Here is a 22,116-nt window from a genome sequence, read left to right as displayed (position 1 = left end):
ATTGCTAACGATGTGTAATGTAAATTCACATGCTCAGTACAGTGTTTTTAATTTGATTTGGATAACCTTTTACAGACGAGCAGTGGAACTTCTCACACGAGACTGGAAACTATCAAAACAACTCAGAGTCCCAGCGATTAGCCGTCTTCAAAAGCTGCATAATGTGCATGTTGCATTGAATGCTCTTAAAACTCAAGGAGTTGATCTGAAGGACGAACAGGGTAAAATTGAAATTTTATAACTGTAACTTGAATAAAAAGCTTTGTATTCTCATAAGATATTCACTTTTGAACACAATTTTGCCTTTTGTTCACAAGGCAACCTAATAGATTCTAGAGATATTGTTGATGGACATCGGGAAAAAACTTTGGCACTGCTGTGGAGAATCATCTTTGCGTTTCAGGTATTGTATACACTACAGAAATTTAATTTTTTTTTTTGAAAATATACAGTTGTCATTCTTCAAAGATGATGGTGCTAATATGCTGACATTAAGGTAAAAGAGTTGTTTGGTTAGTATTGAAATTCTGTAGTATACATATTAGGAAATTGTGGTATGACTGTCCATTTATTTGCTTTCACCATGATTTGGGATATTATTGTCTCTGGAAAGCAGAGGGAACTACTTGGCTCTGCCTCTTTGAATTTTAGCTTGTGGCATGCTGATAAACTGAAGTTAATGGATAATATAAAAAGTAACTAACATTTTATAAAAGCCAACCTCCCCACTCCTCAATTTGCAGCTGTTTATTTGAACAAGGTGTGTTTAGTGTTGTAGCAAACACATTGCTGGAAGCAGTTCAGATTCAAGTTGAAAAATATACTTTTTGGTATCACCCATGGATATGACTGCAAACTGGAAATGCTAAAATGTGCTCTCAATTGTGCTTTCAGAGTATATTGTGCCAGAGGTAATTTCCCACCGCCCCCACCATCTGGGCTCTTTTTGACATTTTCTCAAGTGCTACTTCTTATTTTCGGGAGCTACTTTTTTATTTTCCTGGCTGCGTTATTCTCACTCAGTCCTTTATTTAAGTGATGTAGTCATGTAGTAACATCTCCTTCTGTACTTATGTTTTTAAAGAGTTTACTTCTTTATGTAGATAAGGTAGCACAAATATCAAAGATTACATATGTATCTATGGGTAGACAGCTTTAGGAAACCTCATCCCGCTCGTGAATGAGGGTTCTTAAAGAAAAATGTAAAGGCCGCTTGGTCTTTTCGTCTGCCCACCAACCATTAGGTTGGACGGGCAGCGTAAATTTCAAGTTAATTACCTTGTTAATGGTCTTTATAGGCCTTTCAATTATTGGTGGGTGTACAGCCGACTCCGGCGCATGCCTGCCGAATGAAATATCGCGCAAGTGCGCAATGATATTGGGACGCACGCCCGACATCATCATACGTTGTATTATGCTCGGGCGTGACAGACTGAATCACGTGGGGACAAGCTTATATCATTTCTAAAATCTTTATTTTCACTTGTACAATTCTTCAGCTCCCCGAGGCAGCTCTGTGCCCTCAGGGAGCTTTCAGCTTGCCCTCCTCCCACCCCCGTCCTGGCAGTGCTGAGCGTTTCAGCGCGCCATGAATTTGCAGTCAGGGGCCGATAGCGGGCGGGGGACTTTTTCCTGGTCCTGCCCACCCGATGAACAGAAAATCCTGCCCTATGTGTGTTTGTACCTTTTAACTTGGAATCTGTGAGCAAGGTCCTGGTATTCCATTTCCTATAAACTCATTTTTTCTAAAAGATGTTTTCTTAACTTATGAATAAATCTCTCATATTCCATTTCCAAAATGAAAACTACTTGGCACAGGACAGCTTATTGAGAATGAGTCTCACATCTGCAGCCCCTTTTAAAAAAAAAATTGCAAGTAGTTAGCATTCTACAGGTTCCTCTAGTTTTGTTCTTCCAGTTTCGAGGTTCTTTTCCCTCAGTATTTCTGTTTAAAGTGGGTGCTGAAGAACTTTTCAAGGGTCCAACAAGGGAATACACACAAATTATTGCTGCAGCACCAAGCCAGACAGCAGATAATGAATGGTTTAATTTACACACACTTCACATTTCAATGTTTTTCCTTGCATGATAATCCATACTTTAATGAGGCATCGATTGGATGGATCAAAGGGACATTAATTGAGGTTCTTTGTACCCATATTAAAAATAAAGGGCAGGCATTTAATTCTCAAGTGGAGCAGGTTGGGAGAATTAATCTTTAATGAAATCAAAAACAAAAGGAACTTAAATAGAACATAGCTCCAAGCAATTATAAAGTTACCGTTTGGATATTAACATGTCAATGCCGACAAAAGCTTCACTGTTCAGATTTCAAATAGATTCTTTTGTGGGATTAGCTTTAGGAAGCATAAGCAAACTTAAGCATATGTTTATCAGATGGCGGCTCCTTTATGGGAACCTCTCACCCTTCCATTAACTGGTGGCTTCTTTATGGACACCAGTCATGGACCCTTAAACCTCCCATTAACAGGAGCTTCTGCATTTTCTCCATTTCTCAGCTCCCTTCAAAATAATATCCTGCAAACTCATTCAGACTCTGTCACTGTGAAGAGGTGAGATCAGAGGAGAATGGTGGCCCCATCAACACAGACGGCAGCAGGATACAGGCTAGTGTCGGACTGAGTGACGGCTCACCCAAGCCCTGCTCCCAGCTTCATTACTGGGTTCGAGGCAGCCTCCTCCCTCCTCTTTAGCTGCATGTTTCTGAAAGGGCCATGAAGGCATTCTTGGTGCAAGTAGTTCCCTGGGCCTGCCCCTGGCCCCGTTATGGGGTTACTGGTCACTTCTTCCCTCTATTTTTGTTTTCACTTCTTCTCCACGGCTTGCTCTCAATGCGGTTAGTAATGGTGCAGCAGAAAGTCCTATATGGCGGCCAGCAGCTTCTCCAATCACAGGTTCCTTCCCTCCCTCTCGCAGTTGCTCCTCTGCCATCCATATAGATTCTGTCTCTGGAGAAGCAGCAAAGGCAGGAGGGAGGGTACTAGTGATTGGAGGAGCTGAAGCAGTGAACATGGGAGAGACAGAATCTGTGATTGGAGGAGCAACTACCCGCCAACTATCTATCTTCCATGGCCGCTGCTCCACCAATCAAACTCTGCATTATTTTCCCAATCTCAACAAGTTGCGTGTGCCTGCAATTGTTCAGCCCCAGCTGGACTACGGAGAAGCCCTATGTGTGGGGTGACCTTTCTTGTATTTTTTTGCCCATGTATTTGATTTTTCACAAGCTTCTATTGAGGTTTCAAGGGTACATTTGCCTCCTGCCCCTGTGTATTTTGAGCACTAATATGTGACTACTACTTAAGTTTTGACTGCATTGTTTTTATCCTAGGTAGAGATTTTGCTCAACGAAGATCAGTTACAAGAAGAGATTGAATTCTTGCAAAAAACTTTACGTACATGGCATAAATTGGAAGCTCTGCGCTCCATGTCTGTTCTGTCTCACCCAGCAAAAGATAAAGACCTCAACATTATACCTGAAAAATATAGCCCACGAATCAAGTTGCTACTGAATTGGGTTAATGCTGTTTGTGAATATTATGATCTCAAAGTAAGTTGATTCGTTCATTTATTTTAACCACACAAAATTGATCAAATTATCCTTTTGTATGTGTCTTTAGAATTTATTTGTATGTACAAGTGCCACCCTTCATTTCTTTTTGTGTGACCGTTCTTTACGTGCGAGACTAGACAGTGACTGGCAGACTTTTTAGCCATTGCAATCATATCCTTCGCCAAATTAATTTTGATTTCACTCCATGCCCAATCAGACTCAAGTATGTATTTGTTCTCAGAATGCACATGCCACTGGCAATGATCAGCACAGCTAATTTTATTTTGGGATGATATTGAAGACTTAGGATTACTCGCATCTAAATCTCAAATAAGTTTATTGCGTTGCATTCGGTTATGGTTTGAAGTGTTGATCCCAAGATAAAATTGAAAATATAACATTTGGTGGCTTGAGTTTCTTAAACTATTAACATGAATAACTTGCAGCAATCTTGAACAGTTCAATAGAGTTACCTGTAACAATTAAACAATTCTGTCTGGTTTTAACTTTGTAGATGTTCCATAAATTCAGACGCGAGTCAGTTTTGTTTTGCATAAGCAACAGTTAAACCAGGATTAAGATTCTAGCTTGATACAAAGGCAGTAATTTTTAACAGTTGTCTTAAAGCTTTAGGGAAGAGCCAAGCTACTTTCAAATAGGCTATGCATGGCGGCCCATTATTTTCAAGAGTGATTGACAGTTACTCAAATCCACAAAGTCGTACAAGGAGCTGTAGGTGGACTGAATTCTGAGCTGAGTCTTCTAATATTTGATTATAAAATTCTGAAATATCCAACTAAAAGGATATGGTGCTGAAACATCATGCAGGGAAAGAATTATGTTCATAGAAATTCCCTTTGCAAGTTAAATGTGTTAATTGGAGTCCAACAGATTCATGTTATTGAACCTTTGTATTTGCTCCAGTAAATGCTTGAATGTGGAATCTTGCAAAGTGGGGGTGGTCCCTTGTTCAGTGCCTGATCGGGGAAGTGGACACCAGGAAGAGGCGTTGAGAGCCATCCCCTGCCGTTGCTTCTGACCTGCCTGACCACCTCTCCCTGCAAACCCATTCTGCGTAAATCCATACCCCCCATCTTCCCCCGCCTGCCCCAACATAACTTACCTGTGTCCTGGGTCCCTCTGTGATTCTGGGACTGTTGGGGGGTTGGGGGGGTGTCCTTCTGGCAGCAGCTGCCACTGTACACCCCCCCCCCCCCCCCGGGCATTGCTGAGCACAAGCTGCCAATCTCTGATTGACTGGTAATTCTATGCCATCTATGGGGCCTTCATTCAAGGGGAAGGCCTGCCATTGGCCTTGCCACTGCCTAATTGGCTTGTGGTTAGCGGCTCTCAGTGAAAAGAGGTTGCACAGGTGTTTTGTCTGCTCTTCAGCTAGCAGGTGAAGCTCCTGACACCTCTGCAAGATTCCTTCCCTGATCATTTTGTGTCCCATGGCATATGTTTGCATCTGTGGCATTGTACAAGGGCAGAATTAGGATTGGCTGTAATGTTACCCCACTATTGAATACTCTGCTGATGTTCACCATTGTGGTTCACACGAGAGATGAGATTCTGGAAGGGCACTGATGTTTGTGTGAAAACTGGATGGGGAGTTTAAGATGAAGATTTTGGAGGGAAAAGGAACTGAATTAATTGAGATTTCTGCAGTACTTGAAACATATTTTTGTTCTTGGTTGCATTAATGAACTGATGCTGGCGCAGTGAAGCTAAATAAAAATCTACTGATGACCTTGCAGTGTTAAATTTCAAAAGGCAGTAAGTTGAAGTAATCTAATAAATTGCCTCTAGTTTCTGTACTGCAATGTTTCACTATCAAGGACCTTGACTTCTATAAATGTTTAATTTGAATTTTACTTAAGTCATGCAGAGCAGAATATTTTTGCTAGTTAAGTTGGGAGACTGGAGAAGCTGGGGTTGTTCTCCGTGGAGGAGAGAAGGCTAAGAAGAGATTTGATAGAAGTGTTTAAAATGATGAAGGATTTAGATAGAGGAAATGTTTCCAATGGTTGAAGAGTTGATAATCCAAGAGCATAGACCTAATGTGATTGGTGAAAGTACAAGAGGTAACATGAAAAACTTGTTTATGAAACAGATGGTTTGGATTTGTAATGCACTATCTGTTAGATGATGGATATAGATTTAGTAGCTTTGAAATTGGATTAATACTTTGAAGCAGAAGGAATTGGAGGGACGTTGGGAAATAGTGGGAGAGTGGGACTAATGGGATTCAGAAAAGCTGACGCAGTTGATGGGCCAAATGGTCTCCTTTGCTGCATGATTGTATGATTCCATAACCTGAAAACAATGGAAATGAAATACCAAGCAGAGCCTGGCTCAATTTCTGTAAGAGCTAACTTTTCTGAAATGCAGTCAATTAGATGATTTGAGAAATTGCTATTTTGTAAGTAGTGTCTCAGGAAAGCAGTAATAAATATTCAAGGTAACAATTTAAGCTACATGGTCCTATAATTTTATTTCTTATTTCAGGTTGAAAACTTCACTGTCGCCTTTTCTGATGGCAGAGTTTTATGTTACCTTATTCACCATTATCACCCTGGCCTTCTGGCTGCAGATGATATCTGTTCTCGAACCATGCAGACAGTAGAATGTGCGCAACATGGTACCGTGGCAATTGATACATCAACCAGTGATTCTGATGAAAGCTCTGTTGAAGTCATTCCAACGAACCTGAGTAAGTATGGTTAGTGTTCTGAAGATTACAAAGGCATTCGTGCTCAAGTGCTAAATTATCTATGTTGTTTCTGCAATGTACATGTTACATTATAAATGTGTTTTTTTTCCCAGTGATGTGTAACTTTATTGGTCAAATACAAAAAATTTATTATTTCACATGATGTTAAATTATTTTAAATTTAAATTTAAAAATTGGCTGGGATACCCTTTAGTAATTATCATGTAATGCAACCATGACAAGTGCACTGTTATGTAATACAAACTTGCATTCGAACGTGTCAGCAACTTGATGCACTGCTAAAATGCAATCGTATGTGGATTTTGCCCATCATTCAGCCGTGACCTTATCACAATACCCATATAAAGAATGGCTCCCCCATACCATTTCCATTGTTTCCTTTGTACCTATTAAAAAGCAAATCAAATGCACCACTGGGCTATGTAGCTTAAATGTCAATTGATTTGACTTCAGCAATGCAGTTTCCAGGTTTTTTCATTTCACATTAGTAATATGGCACTGTATTTGAAGTTTAAAAACATCTGCTTAAAAATGTGTATATTTTTGGGAGATTTAAATGTTGCAATGCAGTGACTGATGTTGAACTGTAATCTGTGACTTGTGTAATGTTCATTCTGATGGATCACCAAAAAGCTGAAATAATTTCAGCTATCTGCACAATCCTTTAGTTTGGGAATTCCCATGTGCCTATCCAGGTATTAGGAAAATTAAATCGACTGGTAATGTGAATGGCGATGTCACTGGGAGCAGTTTGTTACTGGAACACACTTCAGATATCTGGAAGTGTGAAAACAGCAAAAATAAGAAAAAGGCAGGCCCATCAATGCTCTTCCTATTTACTAGATTATACAACTTTGTTCACTGTCCTTCCTAACCAGAAACCGTACTCTTGCAGTAGGCCAAAAAAATGGAGGGGGGAATAATTGAAATAGTGCCTGGAATTTTCCAGCCCCTCACGCCAGCAGGATCTTCCGGTCCCGCTGATGTGAATGGAGATTTCAGTGGTTGGCCGGCCCCGCCCTGGGGGAACCCACCATAAGCGTGCTGGAAAATTCCATCCTATTTCTCATACTTTCCCTCAATGACTAGTCCTGTTTTTGCTAAGCATGTAGCCCTCCACTTGTGAGTGAACTGATTTTGAATAATTGAAAAAGACATCTTAAAAGTTATACTAACATATTTACTACTTTCATTTTTGTATGCTATTTAGATTCTCAATAAATGAAATATTTTTCAATATTTTATATCAAATTGTAAAATGGCTGCAGCACAAAAGGAGGCCACTCAGCCCATTATGTCTGTGCTTGTACATGCAGGTGCAGCTCACCTAGTCCCACTTCCCATCTTTTTGCCCGGCATATTTCTTCTCTTCAGGTAATTATTCAATTTGCTTTTGAAGGTCTCGACTGAAACTGCCTACACCACCTTCTCAGGCAGTGCAATCCAGAGCCTAACTGCTCACAGCATTTTTTTAAAAAAGAAATCCCCTTAAATCATTACCCTATGGTTCTGGATCCTTCCCACAATGGGAACAGTTCCTCCCTATCTACTCTGTCCAGACCCCTCATGATTTTGAAAAGCTCTATCAAATTTCTTCTTGATCATCTCTTCATGGAGAACAGCTCCAATTTTCCAACCTATCTATGTAACTAAAGTTAATCTTTCCTGAAACCATTCTCATGAAACCTTTCTACCTTCTCTCCAATGCATTCACATCCTTCCTAAAATATGGCACCCAGAACTGGACACACACTTCCAGTTGAGACCGAACCAATGTTTTATGAAGATTCACCATAACTTAATTTTTGCTTTTGTATTCTGGGCCCCTATTTATAAAGCTCAAGATCCCATATGCTTTATTAACCACTTTCTCAACTTACCCTGCCACCTTCCATGATTTGTGCATATATATCCCAGATCTCTCTACCCCTCCATTTCCTTTAGAATTGGACCTTTAAGTTTATAATCCCTCTCTTCCTTCCTACCAAAATGAAACTTCACACTTTTCTGCATTAAATTTCAACTGCCACTTGCCTGCCCATTCCACCATCCTTGGCCAATTTAGTAACCATGCTGCTACTGTCACTTGTATTCCATGGGATCTAACTTTGCTGACAAGCTTGTTATGTGGCATTTTATCAAATTCTTTTTGGAAGTGTCATGTACACCAACTGGGTTATCCTAATCAACCCTCTGTTACCTCATCAAAAAAATTCAAGAAAGTTGGACACTATTTGCTCTTAACAAATCTGTGTTGGCTTGCCTGAATTAATTCACCCTTAACCTAAGTGACTGTTATTCTGGATTATTGTTTCTAAAAGCTTTTGTCGGAGATTAATCACCCCAAGGCATCATTAATACATAGAAACCCCATTTATTACTTCTGCGTAAGGGAGAACAATACAACGAGAGCTATTGTACCATCTCAAAGCAGAATACACAAACGCTTGCTTAAAAGCATTTTACAGCCAATCAGTAAATTTTGCACAACTCAATCCGCTTATTTGCATAAATTAATTGATCAATCCATATTTTAGTAAATTTCCATTCCCATCGGAACAGACATTGTGGTTACGCAAATGCTTATCACAACTTTGATATATTCGGCCTGAGAAAGAACAACATGGAATGTCTCAGGGCTCATCCTACAACAGTGGTCAAACAAGATGGTATTGTTCTTCAAGGTTGCAGTATTTTTCTCTTAAGCCTAGGCATTTAATTCAATTTCTCCATTAACCCTTTTAGAACAAAGTGGGTTCCCTATTTGTCTAGGCCACCACACTTCCCCACTACTGAGATTAAACTGATGGCTGGTCTGTAGTTGCTGGACTTATCCTTACACTCTTTGCAAATGTTAGAGCCATTTTGAATATTCTCCAGTCCTCTGGCACCACCTGACTAATAATTGAAAATTATGGCCAGTGCTTCTGCAATTTTCACCCTTCCTTCCTTCAGTATCATTGGATGTACCTCATCCAATCTAGGTGATTTACCAACTTTTGGGTATGTGGATCAAGTGTCAGAAGGGGGACATTTAAGGGCCATAAAGTTTAGGTTAGTTGCAGAAAAGGACAAGGAGTAATTAATTAAAAGTAATTAATGGGGAGAGGGCCATCTTAATGGATTGAGAATGGATCTGGCCCACGTAAGTTACAAACAAAGCTTGGCAAGTAAAACTGATATGCCTGCCTACCTCATGCTTCCTTAATAATTTTTAGTCAATCCAGTATCTCAACCACTTTCTTTCACTATCACCTGGGTTGTGACTCTTCCCTGACAAATTTGCAAAGTACTCATGGAAGTAGGGGACATGGCTGAGGTACTAAATGTGTTAATCCCCTTTAAGGTCTATAATCAGCCTCATTCCTCCTTTTGCCACCACATTCCCATTCATATGCCTATAGGAGACTTAGAATCCTTTGTCAGATGCCAGTCTCTTCTCATACTTTTTATTTGCTTCTCTTATTTATCTTTTTCACATTGAACCTTTTTTCTGAACCTTCCATGTTGAGCTTAATTCTCAATTGCATTATTCATCTGACATCTGTCATATGCACCCCTTTTCTGCTTCCTTCTCTTTCATCTTCCAGGGAGCTGTACCTTGACTGTACCTGAACTATCACCTCTTTAAAGGAAGCTCATTGTTCAGTTTCATGCCATGTGCCTGCTGTCTATTATTATGAAGGAAGTCTTAACAATGTACTTAGAAAAGCATGGTATGATTAGAACAAATCAACATGGTCTTACTAAAGGGAAATCCTGTTTAATAAATTTATTAGAGCTTTTAGAGGATGTAACTAGTAAGTCGGATAAAGCTGAACTGGTAGATGCAGATTTCCAAAAGGCATTTGATAAGGTGACATACAAAAGGTTAATAGGCAAGTTAAGGGCTCATGGAGTTGGAAGTAATATTTTAGCATGGAGAGAGGATTGGTTAACCAATAAAAAGCACAGAGTGGACATAAACGAGATTTTTTCAAGTTAGGAGGCAGTAAGTAGTGGAGTGCCGCAAGAATCAGTGCTGGGACTCAGCAATTTACAATATATATCCACGGGCAGAATTTTCTGATCGGGGGAGGGGGGGGCAGACATACCGACATGTAAAATGACGCGCAGTGACGTTGGGTGTGCATCCCAACATCATCATGCGTCGTTGTGATATTTCATGTGGCGGGTGCATGCTGGAATGGGCTGGCGCCCGCTGAAATATAAATGGCCTATTAAGGCCATTAAGAAATCAATTGAAGCACTTGTGAATGCTGCCTGTCCAACCTTAAGGTTAGTGGGCAGGCAAAAAGCCCAAGCAGCCTTTGCGTTTTTCAGGAAACCTCATCCACGAGCGGGATGAGGTTTTCTGAAGCTTATTACATGAGGAGGCATGTTTAAGTAAATTTTTAAATCATTTCTTTAATTATTTTAATACCCATTCAATCCCGCTGAGGCAGCTCCATGCTGTAGGGAGATTGCTGCACTCTTTCGTGCGGAAGAGCACTAGCCCCGACTCTACCCCCTCCCACTGCCCGCACAGGTAGTGCTGAGCGCGACCGGTCGCATCTTATGCTGGCCTTAGTTGGCCTGCCCACGTAAAATGGCAGCGCAGAGCCGATCACGGGCGGCTATCAGCTCTGTGCCTACTCCTGCCCAGCCCAGCCGCTATAGGAAAAATCCTGCCCCATGACTTTGATACAGTTTCGCTGTTGATACCAAGCTAAATGGGAAGGTAAGCTGTGTGGAGGCAACAGAGAGGCTGAAAAGAGATGTAGACAGGTTAAGTGAGTGGGCAACAAGATTGCAGATGGAAGCGATGTGGGGAACTCTGAGGTCAGTCACTTTGATCGTAAGAATAGAAAAGCAGATATTTTTTAAAAGATGTGAAAATTGTAAGTGTTGATTTTCAAAGAAACTTGTACAAGGAACACAGAAACTTAACATGCAGGTGAAGCAAGCAATTAGGAAGGTAAATGACATGTTGGCCTTTATTACTTTATTGTGAGGGGATTGGAGTACAAGAATAAACAGCGGTTGATGCAATACAGGGTTTTAGTGAGACCACATCTGGAATACTGTGTGCAGTTTTGGTCTCCACATTTAAGAAAGGATATACTTGCATTGGATGCGATACAGTGAAGGTTCACTAAATCGGTCACTAGGATAAGGGGGTTGTCCTATGATGAGAGGCTAAGTAAATTGGGTTTACGTTCTCTGGAGTTTAGAATGAGAGGCGACCTCATTGAAACCTACAAAATTGTGAAGGTGCTTGATGAAAGTAAATTGGCAAGGAATATAAAAACAAACAGCAAGAGCTTCTATGGGTATATAAAAGGAAAGAGAATAGCTAAAGTGAGCATGTGACCCTTGGAGGATGCAACTGGAGAATTGATAATGGGGAACAGGGAAATGGCACATATTTTAAACCAATATTTTGCTTCGGTCTTCGTGGTGGAGGACACTATAAACATTCCAAAGATATCAGATAAGCAAGGAGCTAATGGGAGGAATGATCTTGTAACAGCCTCTATCATGAGGGACTAAGTATTTGAGAAACTAATGGGACTAAAGGCAGAGAAGCTGCCAGGACCTGATGGCCTGCATCCAAGAGTTATAAAGGAAGTGGCTGCAGAGATAGTGGAGGCATTGGTTGAAATATCCCAGAACTCACTGGAATCCAGGAGGGTCCCAGCGGATTGGAAAACCACTAATGTGATGCCCCTGTTCAAGAAGGGAGGGAGACAAAAAGCAGAAAACTATAGGCCAGTCAGCTTAACATCTGTCGTTGAGAAAATGCTAGAGTCCGTTATTAAGGAAGAACTAGCAGGACAGTTAGTAAAGCTTAACTTAATCAAACAGAGTCAAAGGGAAAATCATGTTTGACAAATTTGCTTGCATTCTTTGAGGATATAAGAAGCAGAATTGATAGAGGAACCAGTAGATATAGTGTATTTGGATTTCCAGAAGACATTCAATAAAGTCTCACATAAAAAGCTATTGTGCAAGTTAGGAGCTCACGGTATTGAATGTAATGTATTAGCATGGATTGAGGATTAGTTAACACATAGAAGACAGGGAGTCGGGCTTAATGGGTCTTTTTCAGGTTGGAAAGATGTAACTCATGGAGTGCCACAAAGATAGTCCTAGGGCCTCAATTATTTACTATTTATATTTAATGACTTTGAGGAGGGGGCAGAGTGTAATGTATCCAAATTTGCAGATAATAAAAAAAATAGGTGGGAGGGCATGTTGTGATGAAGACATAAGGAATCTGCAAGGGGATATAGACAGGTTGAGTGAGTGGGCAAAAACCTGGCAGATGAAGTTTAATTTAGGAAAGTGTGAGGTCATACACTTTGGTTGGAAAAATCAAAAGGCAGACTATTATTTAAATGGAGGGAGACTCCAAAAAAGTGCAGCATAGAGGGATCTGGCTGTTCTTGTGCGTGAAACACAAAAAGTTAGCATGCTGGTGCAACAACTAATTAAGAAGGCAAATGGAATTTTGACTTGTATTGCTAGGGGGTTGGAGTTCAAAAATAGGGAAGTCTTGTTCCAACTGTACAGGGTGTTGGTGAGGCTGCACCTGGAGTACTGTGTACAGTTTTGGCCAGCGTATTTAAGAAAGGATATACAGGCATTGGAGTTCAGAAGAGATTCAGTAGGCTGATTCCTGGGATGAAGGGGTTGACTGATCAAGAATGGCTAAACAGGTTAGGCCTTTATTCATTGGAGTTTAGAAGTATGAGGGGTGATCTTATGAAACATACAGGATTCTGAGGGGGCTTGATAGGGTAGATGTTGAGAAAATGGTTTCACTAGTAGGGGAATCTCGAACTAAGGGACTACTTACAGAATAGGGGGACACTCATTTAAAACTGAGACGCAAAGGAATCTCTTCTCAGAGGTCAGTGAATATCTGGAATTCTGTACCCCATAGAATTGTGCAGGCTAGATCACTTAAAGTATTTAAAGAGGAGGTAGATAGACTTTTGAAATATCGGGGAGTTGAGGGTTATGAGGAGTTAGCACAAAAGAGGAGTTGAGGCCTGGGGCAGATCTGCCATTATCTTATTGAATGGCTGGGGAAGGCTTGAGGGGCCAAATGGCCTATTCCTCCTCCTGTTTCTTATGTTCTGATGATAGGGTAGAGTCAGATTGTTTCCATTGGTCTGGGAATCTAAAATATGGAGGCACAGTTTCAGAATAAGGGGCTAATCGTTTAGGGCTGAGATGAGGAGAAATTACTTCGCTCATAGGGTTGTGAATCTTCAGAATTCTTGAGTCCAGAGGGTTGTGGATGCTCCATCATTGAATACATTTAAGGCTTAGATGGACACATTTTTGGCCTGTGAGGGAATTAAGGGAAATGGGGAGCAGGCGGGAAAATGGAGTTGAAGCCCAAGAATAGCCATAATCGTGTCGAATGGTGGAGTAGGCTTGACAGGCCATATGGTCTACTCCTGCTCTTATTTCTCGTGTCCTTTTTGCCCTTCTCATTTTTGGTGGGAGAGGTCAGGAGTTTGTGATGTGCAGTCAAAGAAGCCTTGGCAAGTTGCTGTAGTACGTTTTGTAAATGTACAGACTGTTGCGATGTTGTTGTGATGGTGGGAATGAATATTTAAGGTGGTGGATGGAATGCCAATGAAGTGGACTGCTTTGCCGTGAATGGTGTTGGGCTGTTTGAATGTTGTTGAAAGTTCAGGCAAGTGGAGAATATTCCATTGCACTCCCAACATGTGCCTTGTTGGTGGTGGAGAGGCTTTTGGGAGTTGGGAGGTGTGGCATGTCACGTGCCACAGAATACCAAATCTCTGATGATCTGTTATAGCAAGTTTTTATGTGCCTGATCCAGTTTAATTTCTGATCAGAGGCAACTCCAGTATGTTAACAGAGTTCAGTGATGGGAATGCTATTAAATGTCATGGGGGAGATGGTTAGATTCTCTTGTTGGAGCTGGACATTGCTCGGTACTTATGTAGTGCTATCCTGTAAATATTTCCCTACTTATACTTGATTCACTTGGCCCACTTGAAGTTGTTAAGTCACCTAGATTGGATGAGATCCATCCAACAATATTACAGGAAGTAAGGGTGGAAATGCAGAGGCACTGGTCATAATTTGAATAATGCCAGGACTAGGAAATCTGTTATGAGGAAAGAATTTAGATACTTGAACAGTTTCCACTGGAGTAGGGAAGTTCAAGAACAGATTTAAGAGGTTTTTAAAATTAATGAAGGGTTTTGATGGGGTGAATTTTCTCTAGTTCATAAATCGGCGACTTGGGAGTTATCAAGTTAAAATGGAGATATTTGGACAGCTTTTATGCAGAGTTGGATCATGAATTGACTTGCTGCAGAGGCTATTGCATGTTTTTAAGACAAGTCAATAAATATTTGATGATGAGAAAAATATGGGGTGATAGCAGGGCAATGGGACTGGTTTTAGATTGTTCCAGCAGAGACCTAACAGATTGTGTTCTATTGTAAACTTCTATGATTCATCTTTGTGGTATTAAAATTAAATGCTGACTTTTGTTATAATTAAATAAATGGTTAGATATGAACTCGAGCCACCTGTTTCTTTGAATATTGCTGTTCAAATGTTACATAATGTATTATTTTCACTTTTAAGTTTCATCAGCTAGACTCTATGAAGAATTACTGGAGAATGAAAAAAAGAATTTTAACTTGGTGACTTCTGCAGTTGCTGCACTTGGCGGTGTCCCAGCTATGATTCGCCATATAGATATGTCGAATACTATCCCTGAGGAGAAGGTAAGCTTAACACCCTGGCCTTCAGGTGAAAGCATTGAATAATACACTGTAATTTCTTAATTCTGTACAGAACAATACTTGAAGGTTTATCCAACTGCAATTTTTATAAGTTGTCTACGTGGTTCAGTTCCGAACTTGCCCTTTTTTATCAAACCATTGTTGATTTATGTCGTCAACTGTTCCTTGATTTGAGGATGACGCCGCAAAGTTCCAGCCATGGGTCTTCATGTGACTGACTAGGCCAGTTCTCGACCCTCCCATCTTTGAATATATGGGGCAGGATGTCCCACAGCATGATCTGGAGTGCAGGATTTGCCTTCTTTCTTTTCTTCTCTGCTGCCACTCTGCCTCATCATTAAGATATTTGGACTGAAAGTACGATGTATGTTGATGGGCAAGTTGTCATTTTAAACGATTGGTAGTAATCTCCCAGTCTTTAATGTCAATGCTGCCGTGCTTTGAGGAGAGCTTCAGAGTGTTTTTGAGAGCTGAGAAAACAGGAGCTGTTGTGGAGATGCTTTTCAGCCATCTAGGCATGGTGCCCAGTCCAATCTAATTGATTTTGCAGGAGTTTTGCCTAAATTCTGGTGAAGCTGGCTTCAAGAAAGAAACCAGCTTCTGTTCGAAGGTCATCCCATTGAATCTGAAGGATGTGGTGGAGTATTGCTGATGGAATTTTTCCAGTGCTCTTGTGTGTTGCTGATACACAGTCCTGATCTCACTGCAGTGCAGGATTGTGTTGACAACAACTGCTCTGTACACCAGGACTTTTGTTGACTTGAGGTCTTTGTTGTCCAACTTTCAGTATCGTAATTTATAGAAGGCTGAGCTGACACAGGTGATCTGGCGTTGGATCTCTTTGTCAATGGTGGCCTTTTGAGAGAGGTAGCTGCCGTGGTATGGTGTCTCTTTCAAAAAAAAAAATGGGAAGTGGAATATTTGGCTGTCCAGGTGTGAGTTGATGAGTTTTGTTTTGGCAACATTCAAAGACAGGCCCTTGTATGCAAAATTGAAGAAATTGAGAGTGGATAATGACACTGCAGGCATCCACAAACAGTAGATCATGTATGCCTATGGTAGTCCATTTAGTTTTGGCACAGAGGTGTCTGAGGTTAAAGTTTTCTATCCAGGTGGTATTTTCACTCTCCATGTACCTGAACGAGTGCAGCTCCATTAATGCTGAAGAAGCTCGACACCATCCAGGACGAAGCAGCCGACTTGTTTGGCACCCCATCCAGCACTTAAACACTCACCTCCTCTACCACCAACTCACAGTGGCACAGTGTTTACTATCCTCCAGATATACTGCAGCAACTTACCAAGGCTCCTTTCAAATCCCTGACCTTTACCAGTTAAAAGAACAAGGGCAGCAGATGCATGGAAACATCACCACTGTCAGGTTTCCCTCCAAGTTACACACCATCCTGACTTGGAACTATGTTGCTGTTTCTTAACTGTCACTGGGTCAAAATCCTAGAACTGCCTTCCTAACAACAGTGTGGGTGCACCAGCACCAGGTGGACTTAAGTGGCTCAAAAAGGTAGCTTACCACCACCACCTTCTCGAGGGCAATTAGGAATGGGTAATAAATGCTGGCCTAGCCAGTGATGCCCACATACCATGAATGAATAAATTTAAAAAAATACTCACACCAGAGGGCAGTTGACTTTTGAGGTGAATAGCCACTGTCAGGTAGAATTAAATATTCTTGGGGCCATCACACAGACTTACATGACACTAGTCTGGATTTTCAAGGTGTCTTTCAGATCTCCCACTCAAGATAGTTGCATTCTTTATCATCATGAAGCAGTTTCAGGATTGTGATGAAGTTTCTTGTGCTCCAGAGATTTGGATATCCAATCTACAGATCCTTGTGATTCACAGGGTTAAATGCTTTGGTTAGGTTGATGAAGACAATGAAGGGTCCCTAATGGTATTCTTGGCATTTCTGTTGGATTTGTTTGGTAAGAAAGATCATGCGTGAGGTTCTTCTAGAAGGTCTTAAAGCCACACTGTCTCTGGGAGGATTTCCTCAGCCACGGGAAGTATGAGAATTGGTAATAGGATTTTCTGTGCTATGGACAAGAGGGAAATACTTTGATAGTTTCCCCAACATGATTTATTTTGAAGATATTTACAATTGTCACATTCGTTCCCTGAAATTTGGTGGTGGGAGGTTTTGGGGGGAGCGGGTGGGGGGTGGTTCTTATTCCTCCCAAATCTGTAGGATCAGTGCATAGAGTCATGATTTGAACAAAAGCCCACCAGCTTTTAAGACCACGGGCTTTGGTTTTTTTTTCATCCATTTTATTGCTTGTTCCAACTCTCCCATTCTGCCTCAAGGTACGGGGGGATAAACAGGAGACTAATATAATAGTCACTGCTAATGACCAGTATAGTCATTGCTACTTTAACTAAATATTCCACGCCCCCCCCCCCCCCCAAAGTAAGATTGCACTTCAGTTATTACTTTGTCCAAGTTGTTTCACCAATACCTATTTAATTTTTTGCAGGTTGTTATTACCTACGTTTCATTCCTTTGTGCTCGTCTTCTGGACCTTCGAAAAGAAGCAAGAGCTGCCAGGATCATACAGGCTGCTTGGAGGAAATACAAGTTAAACTGTGAGCTTCGGCTTTTACAGGTAGTGTCATTATCTTCCAATATATTCATTGTCACCTACATTGTTCATTCCGTACAAGGGTTTTGCTAAATCTAGCTGTTAAGTATGGAGTGAAAGCTTTGCAATGCATCTGGCCTTTGGGCATCAATAAGTATACAATGGTATATGTTGGAACAAGTTAACCTTTAAGAAAACACAGATTATTAAATACAAAACAAAAACAGAATTACCTGGAAAAACTCAGCAGGTCTGGCAGCATCGGCGGAGAAGAAAAAAGTTGACGTTTCGAGTCCTCATGACCCTTCGACCGAAATTCATAAACATGTCACATGAGGGGACATGTCTGAGTAGTTTTTTTTTTTCCTATGTTTTATTATGAAATTAATCTCCGAGGCAGCTCCATGCCTCAGGAATATTTCTGTGCTCTTTCACGTGCATGCACGAGAAGAACATAGGCCCTAACTCTCCCTCCTCCCCCTGCCCGCACAGGTAGTGCTAAGCACTTCCGGGTACGCAACACAATGGGCGGGCCTTAATTGGCCCATCTGCGTAAAATGGTGGTTCGCAGGCAGCGATCCACTCTGCGCCCACTCCCGACGGCCTGACTTACAAGGAGAAAACTCTCCCCATTGTCATTTACTGAGGCTTGAGCTCCTCATCCAGTAATGTACATGAAAGCTTGTTATTGTATCACTGACTTGGGCAATTGTTGAGTGTCTTAGCATTTGGTTAAAATCCATGTAACTACACTTTATTGCCCATGGGAAAGAGGCCAAATGGTTAATATATTATGACTTTGGTTGGACTGTGTTATTGTTATCATCTCATTACTTTCAGCACTAGAGTTTGCACGCACATACTGTTGTAACAATGCTGAATCAGGTCTTTACTAAGACAGCGAGTGCTGCTATACAGTGATTTTCTCACACTTGTACACCATTTTTGCTTTATTACATTTCATGCATACAGGTGATAGATAACCGGTTAATTGTAGCAAAAGCAAAATACATAGTATAACCAATTAATTGTACCTTAAACATAGGTATAAATTTGCAACATTGATACAGAAGTATTATCAAATAACAAGTAGCACCATTGCATCATTCTTTTTCTGCGGTGATGCCTGTGCCCAGTGTCCCCTTACAAATTCCATATTTTACAATCCCACATTCAGCAGAAAGCTATTGTAATTCATCATTGAGTCCTAATGGGGCTACCCCGGGCACTGAGGTATAATATGGCATGAAGGATGCAAATTATTGAATTAACACCCTTGGTGTTTACCTTTTTCTTCCCATGTGTCATATTAAATAAGCATATATAAATAAATGTAAGAAGATTGACTGTGCAGCACTTTAGAATGTCCTGAGGCCATGAAAAGCACTACCTAAAATAAAAATTTGTTCTTCTAAATTTAACAACTGAATTGTGTTTTAGGAAAAACATCAAGCTGCCTGTATCATTCAAGCAGCTGTGCGTAGATTGCTCCATAAACAGCATGTCAAGAAGAAAACAAATGCTGCTCTTCTTATACAAACTCTTTGGCGTGGTCATGTGGCAAGGAAGAAAGCTAAAGCATTGATGATGATTAAGGTGCAAGCAGTGCAGAATGAAGCAGCAACACTTATTCAGGTTAGACTAATATTTGGCATTACAAGAACAATTTAAGGCTGAAATGCTGCATCATGCACTGCATTTTGGGTTATACCCTGCCTTTAACTGCTGTTTTATTGCTTTATAATAATAAGCTCTGCTTTTAGCTTTAAGTTTGGTCAGAAGCAGTAGGTGAGTTTTAATCACTTGAGTTATACAGATCTCTACAGGTTTTTTTGTTTTGGTTGTTAGGCCTAACAATTGATCATGTCATACAAAATTTCCAACAGTGTAAAAATTCCCAATATTCATTGGAACAAAAATGTGCAAGATAAAATTAGTTTGCATACAACCTTTCCATCCCCAGGTACTGATTTTGGAATCTACGCCATGGGTATCCTGTTGATCCTAAAAAACCTGATGCAGATTTCTGTACAGATTGGCGCTCATTCTGAAAGTCTGTAAAGTTGGTTAATTGAAAAATTGCATTTTTACTCATTGATGGAGTATGGATGCTTGTATGAGGTTAGGATTCAGTTACTAAGACTAACACTAATCTTAAATTAGCACAGTGCCCCCTCAACCACAGGCAGACAGGCAGGTTTCCTTTGTGGAACACAACTGGGTTTCAAACAACAATAAATACTACTTTTACAACCATTAAATGAAATATATTTTGGTTAGACACAACACACTTTCTTGCGGCAAATTAAATTTCATGTTTACTTATTCAACATCCGCATGTTTCTGTCACTCCACCAGAATGCTGTTCCTTCAAAACAAAAGCATTTGCTGAAGAAGTGATCGCCCTTCTTTCTCCCACACCTATCCCATTACATAAATGCACTGCTGCCCTATTGCTTTCAGTGATCTGTCTTGCACCAGCAAAAGCTTTGTCATTGTAACAATTGGTATTGACATGCATTTTTCCAGCAGGAAGAACAAAGCATCTGTTGGGATCATTTCTTCCCGGCACTTCCTTTAAAATGACATCTGATACTAAATGCTCAGCAATTGACAGCTTTCTCCTTCCACCCTCCAGCCCACAATGTGCTAAGATTTGAGTTTAGTTCACTTCTATCCTTACTGGAGATCCGGTCTGTTTTGCTGAACTTTGCTACATATCTCAATCTGGACAATAACTAAATGCAGAATCTTCTGTTGGGCGTGCAGGGCCCGTAAAATGATACCTCGTGACGTCGGCCGTGCATCCCAGCATCACTGTGCATCATTCTGATCTTCCTTTCAGCGGGCACGCACTGGAATCAGCTGCGCGCCTGCCGAATTATCAAAGGCCTGTTAAGGCCCTTAATAAACTTTAAGAATTTTTCAGCTTTCCCTTTAAGAATATTTTTTATTTGCTGCTCCCAGGAGATTGCAGAATTTGAGGGGTTGGTGCTGAGGGTGTTGGCTGGAAAGAGCATTGGTTTAATGCTACAGTACTTGTGCTGTATATCTAAATGAGGCACACTTGATGGACTGGATAATCCAGTCGCTTCCTGCATTGCTTTTCCATACGATCAATATACCAAGAAAGGGCTACAGATTTTGCCAGCATTTTAAAAAAAAAAAGCTTCAGTCCATCAAGTGTGCCTCATTTAGATATACAGCACATGTACAGTAGCATCAAACCAATGCTCTTTCCAGCCCACACCCCCACCAGCACCCAACCCCTCAAATTCTGCAATCTCCCAGGAGCAGTAAATAAAAATATTCTTATAGGGAAAACTGAAAAATTTTTAAAGTGCCGAAGACAATTATGCAAGCTCCAGAGTACCACAGTAATTTGAGAGTGCCAATAATTTCATTGAACCTGCACATACTTTCTCTAACTCGGTCTTCCTTTCTCAACTAGCCCCCTTTTTAAAGACTGAAGGGAACTTGCCACCTACTTCAGTGATCTGTTCCAGTGGCGAACGGTTGTGAACATACCTACCTTTTCTCTTGCAGGAAGTCTTTATGCTTACACTGATAGCTAAGTGTCTTAGGATTGGGTACTCTTTTGATTTTGCTCCATTGGACCCTGCTGAGCCTCAAAACTGAACTCTGTACATTAAATGCAGCTGTAAGAAAGTCTTGTATAACTATAGAATTCTTTGTTTTATTTTGCCTTTCCATACTCCCTGAATCTTAATTTCTTTCCCTCTGGTATTTCCTTCAAAGGACAGCAATTACAACATTAAAGTCTTGTAGGAGCAGTAAATTACCAGGACAAATAATTTCTGCTTGGCTGATATCAGTATTGTCCAATGCTTGAAAAGCTGTGGTTGTCCAGTGTAGTATGTTTATGAGTGCTTCCTTTTGCAGGACTGATTTATCGAAGTTGCCTAGCCGATAAAGTACTAATTGACCTTTTTTTCACATTCCAGAGAAATCCCACTTGATGCCTTTGTATCATCCTTATTGGGCCTTCATTTCAGTCATATTTGGACAAAATCTCATGCCCTTGATCATTCAGCAGCATGTAGGCAGAACACCACAAGCATTTTAAAGTGTTGTTGGATTTCAACAACAGTTTTTGTAGTTGCAGATGTGGGTTTTATCTGAAAGTCCTGACTGAGCCGTCTTGACCGTGTGTGTAAATTGCCCAGGAGCCAGCGGTGGCTCTGAGTTCGTACAGATTAAATTGTTAATCTGTTTTCTTTACTGCAATCTGGTATATAAACTGCTTCAAGTTTTTAGCATTGTGGTTTGCCATCTTGTATTTCAGCGGCTCCATTCAAAAGCAGCTGTCTTGAAGCTTTAAAGGGCATTTAATAAGCTTGTTGAAGTTTGAACCACATTTTTTCTTCCAATGAAATACTGAAAAACTGACCTTCATGTTGGTAT

At 40.6% G+C, this 22,116-nt stretch overlaps 1 protein-coding gene across 1 annotated transcript in view; it reads left to right on the top strand.

Annotated features, from left to right (window-relative positions):
- aspm (assembly factor for spindle microtubules) overlaps positions 1 to 22,116 on the top strand; it is a 98,408-nt gene that overhangs the window by 39,873 nt on the left and 36,419 nt on the right. Inside the window, exons 13-19 of the mRNA XM_041208747.1 lie at positions 76 to 221; positions 318 to 403; positions 3,353 to 3,571; positions 6,083 to 6,287; positions 14,931 to 15,073; positions 17,587 to 17,715; positions 19,132 to 19,326. Coding sequence (XP_041064681.1) covers positions 76 to 221; positions 318 to 403; positions 3,353 to 3,571; positions 6,083 to 6,287; positions 14,931 to 15,073; positions 17,587 to 17,715; positions 19,132 to 19,326 — 1,123 coding nt within the window. The remainder of the gene's footprint in view (positions 1 to 75; positions 222 to 317; positions 404 to 3,352; positions 3,572 to 6,082; positions 6,288 to 14,930; positions 15,074 to 17,586; positions 17,716 to 19,131; positions 19,327 to 22,116) is intronic.

Source organism: Carcharodon carcharias, chromosome 16, assembly GCF_017639515.1.
Source record: "Carcharodon carcharias isolate sCarCar2 chromosome 16, sCarCar2.pri, whole genome shotgun sequence".
In the NCBI taxonomy this organism is placed as follows: domain Eukaryota; kingdom Metazoa; phylum Chordata; class Chondrichthyes; order Lamniformes; family Lamnidae; genus Carcharodon; species Carcharodon carcharias.
The sequence above is the reverse complement of the archived record's forward strand: the minus strand, read 5'-3'. Positions and strand labels throughout refer to the sequence as shown.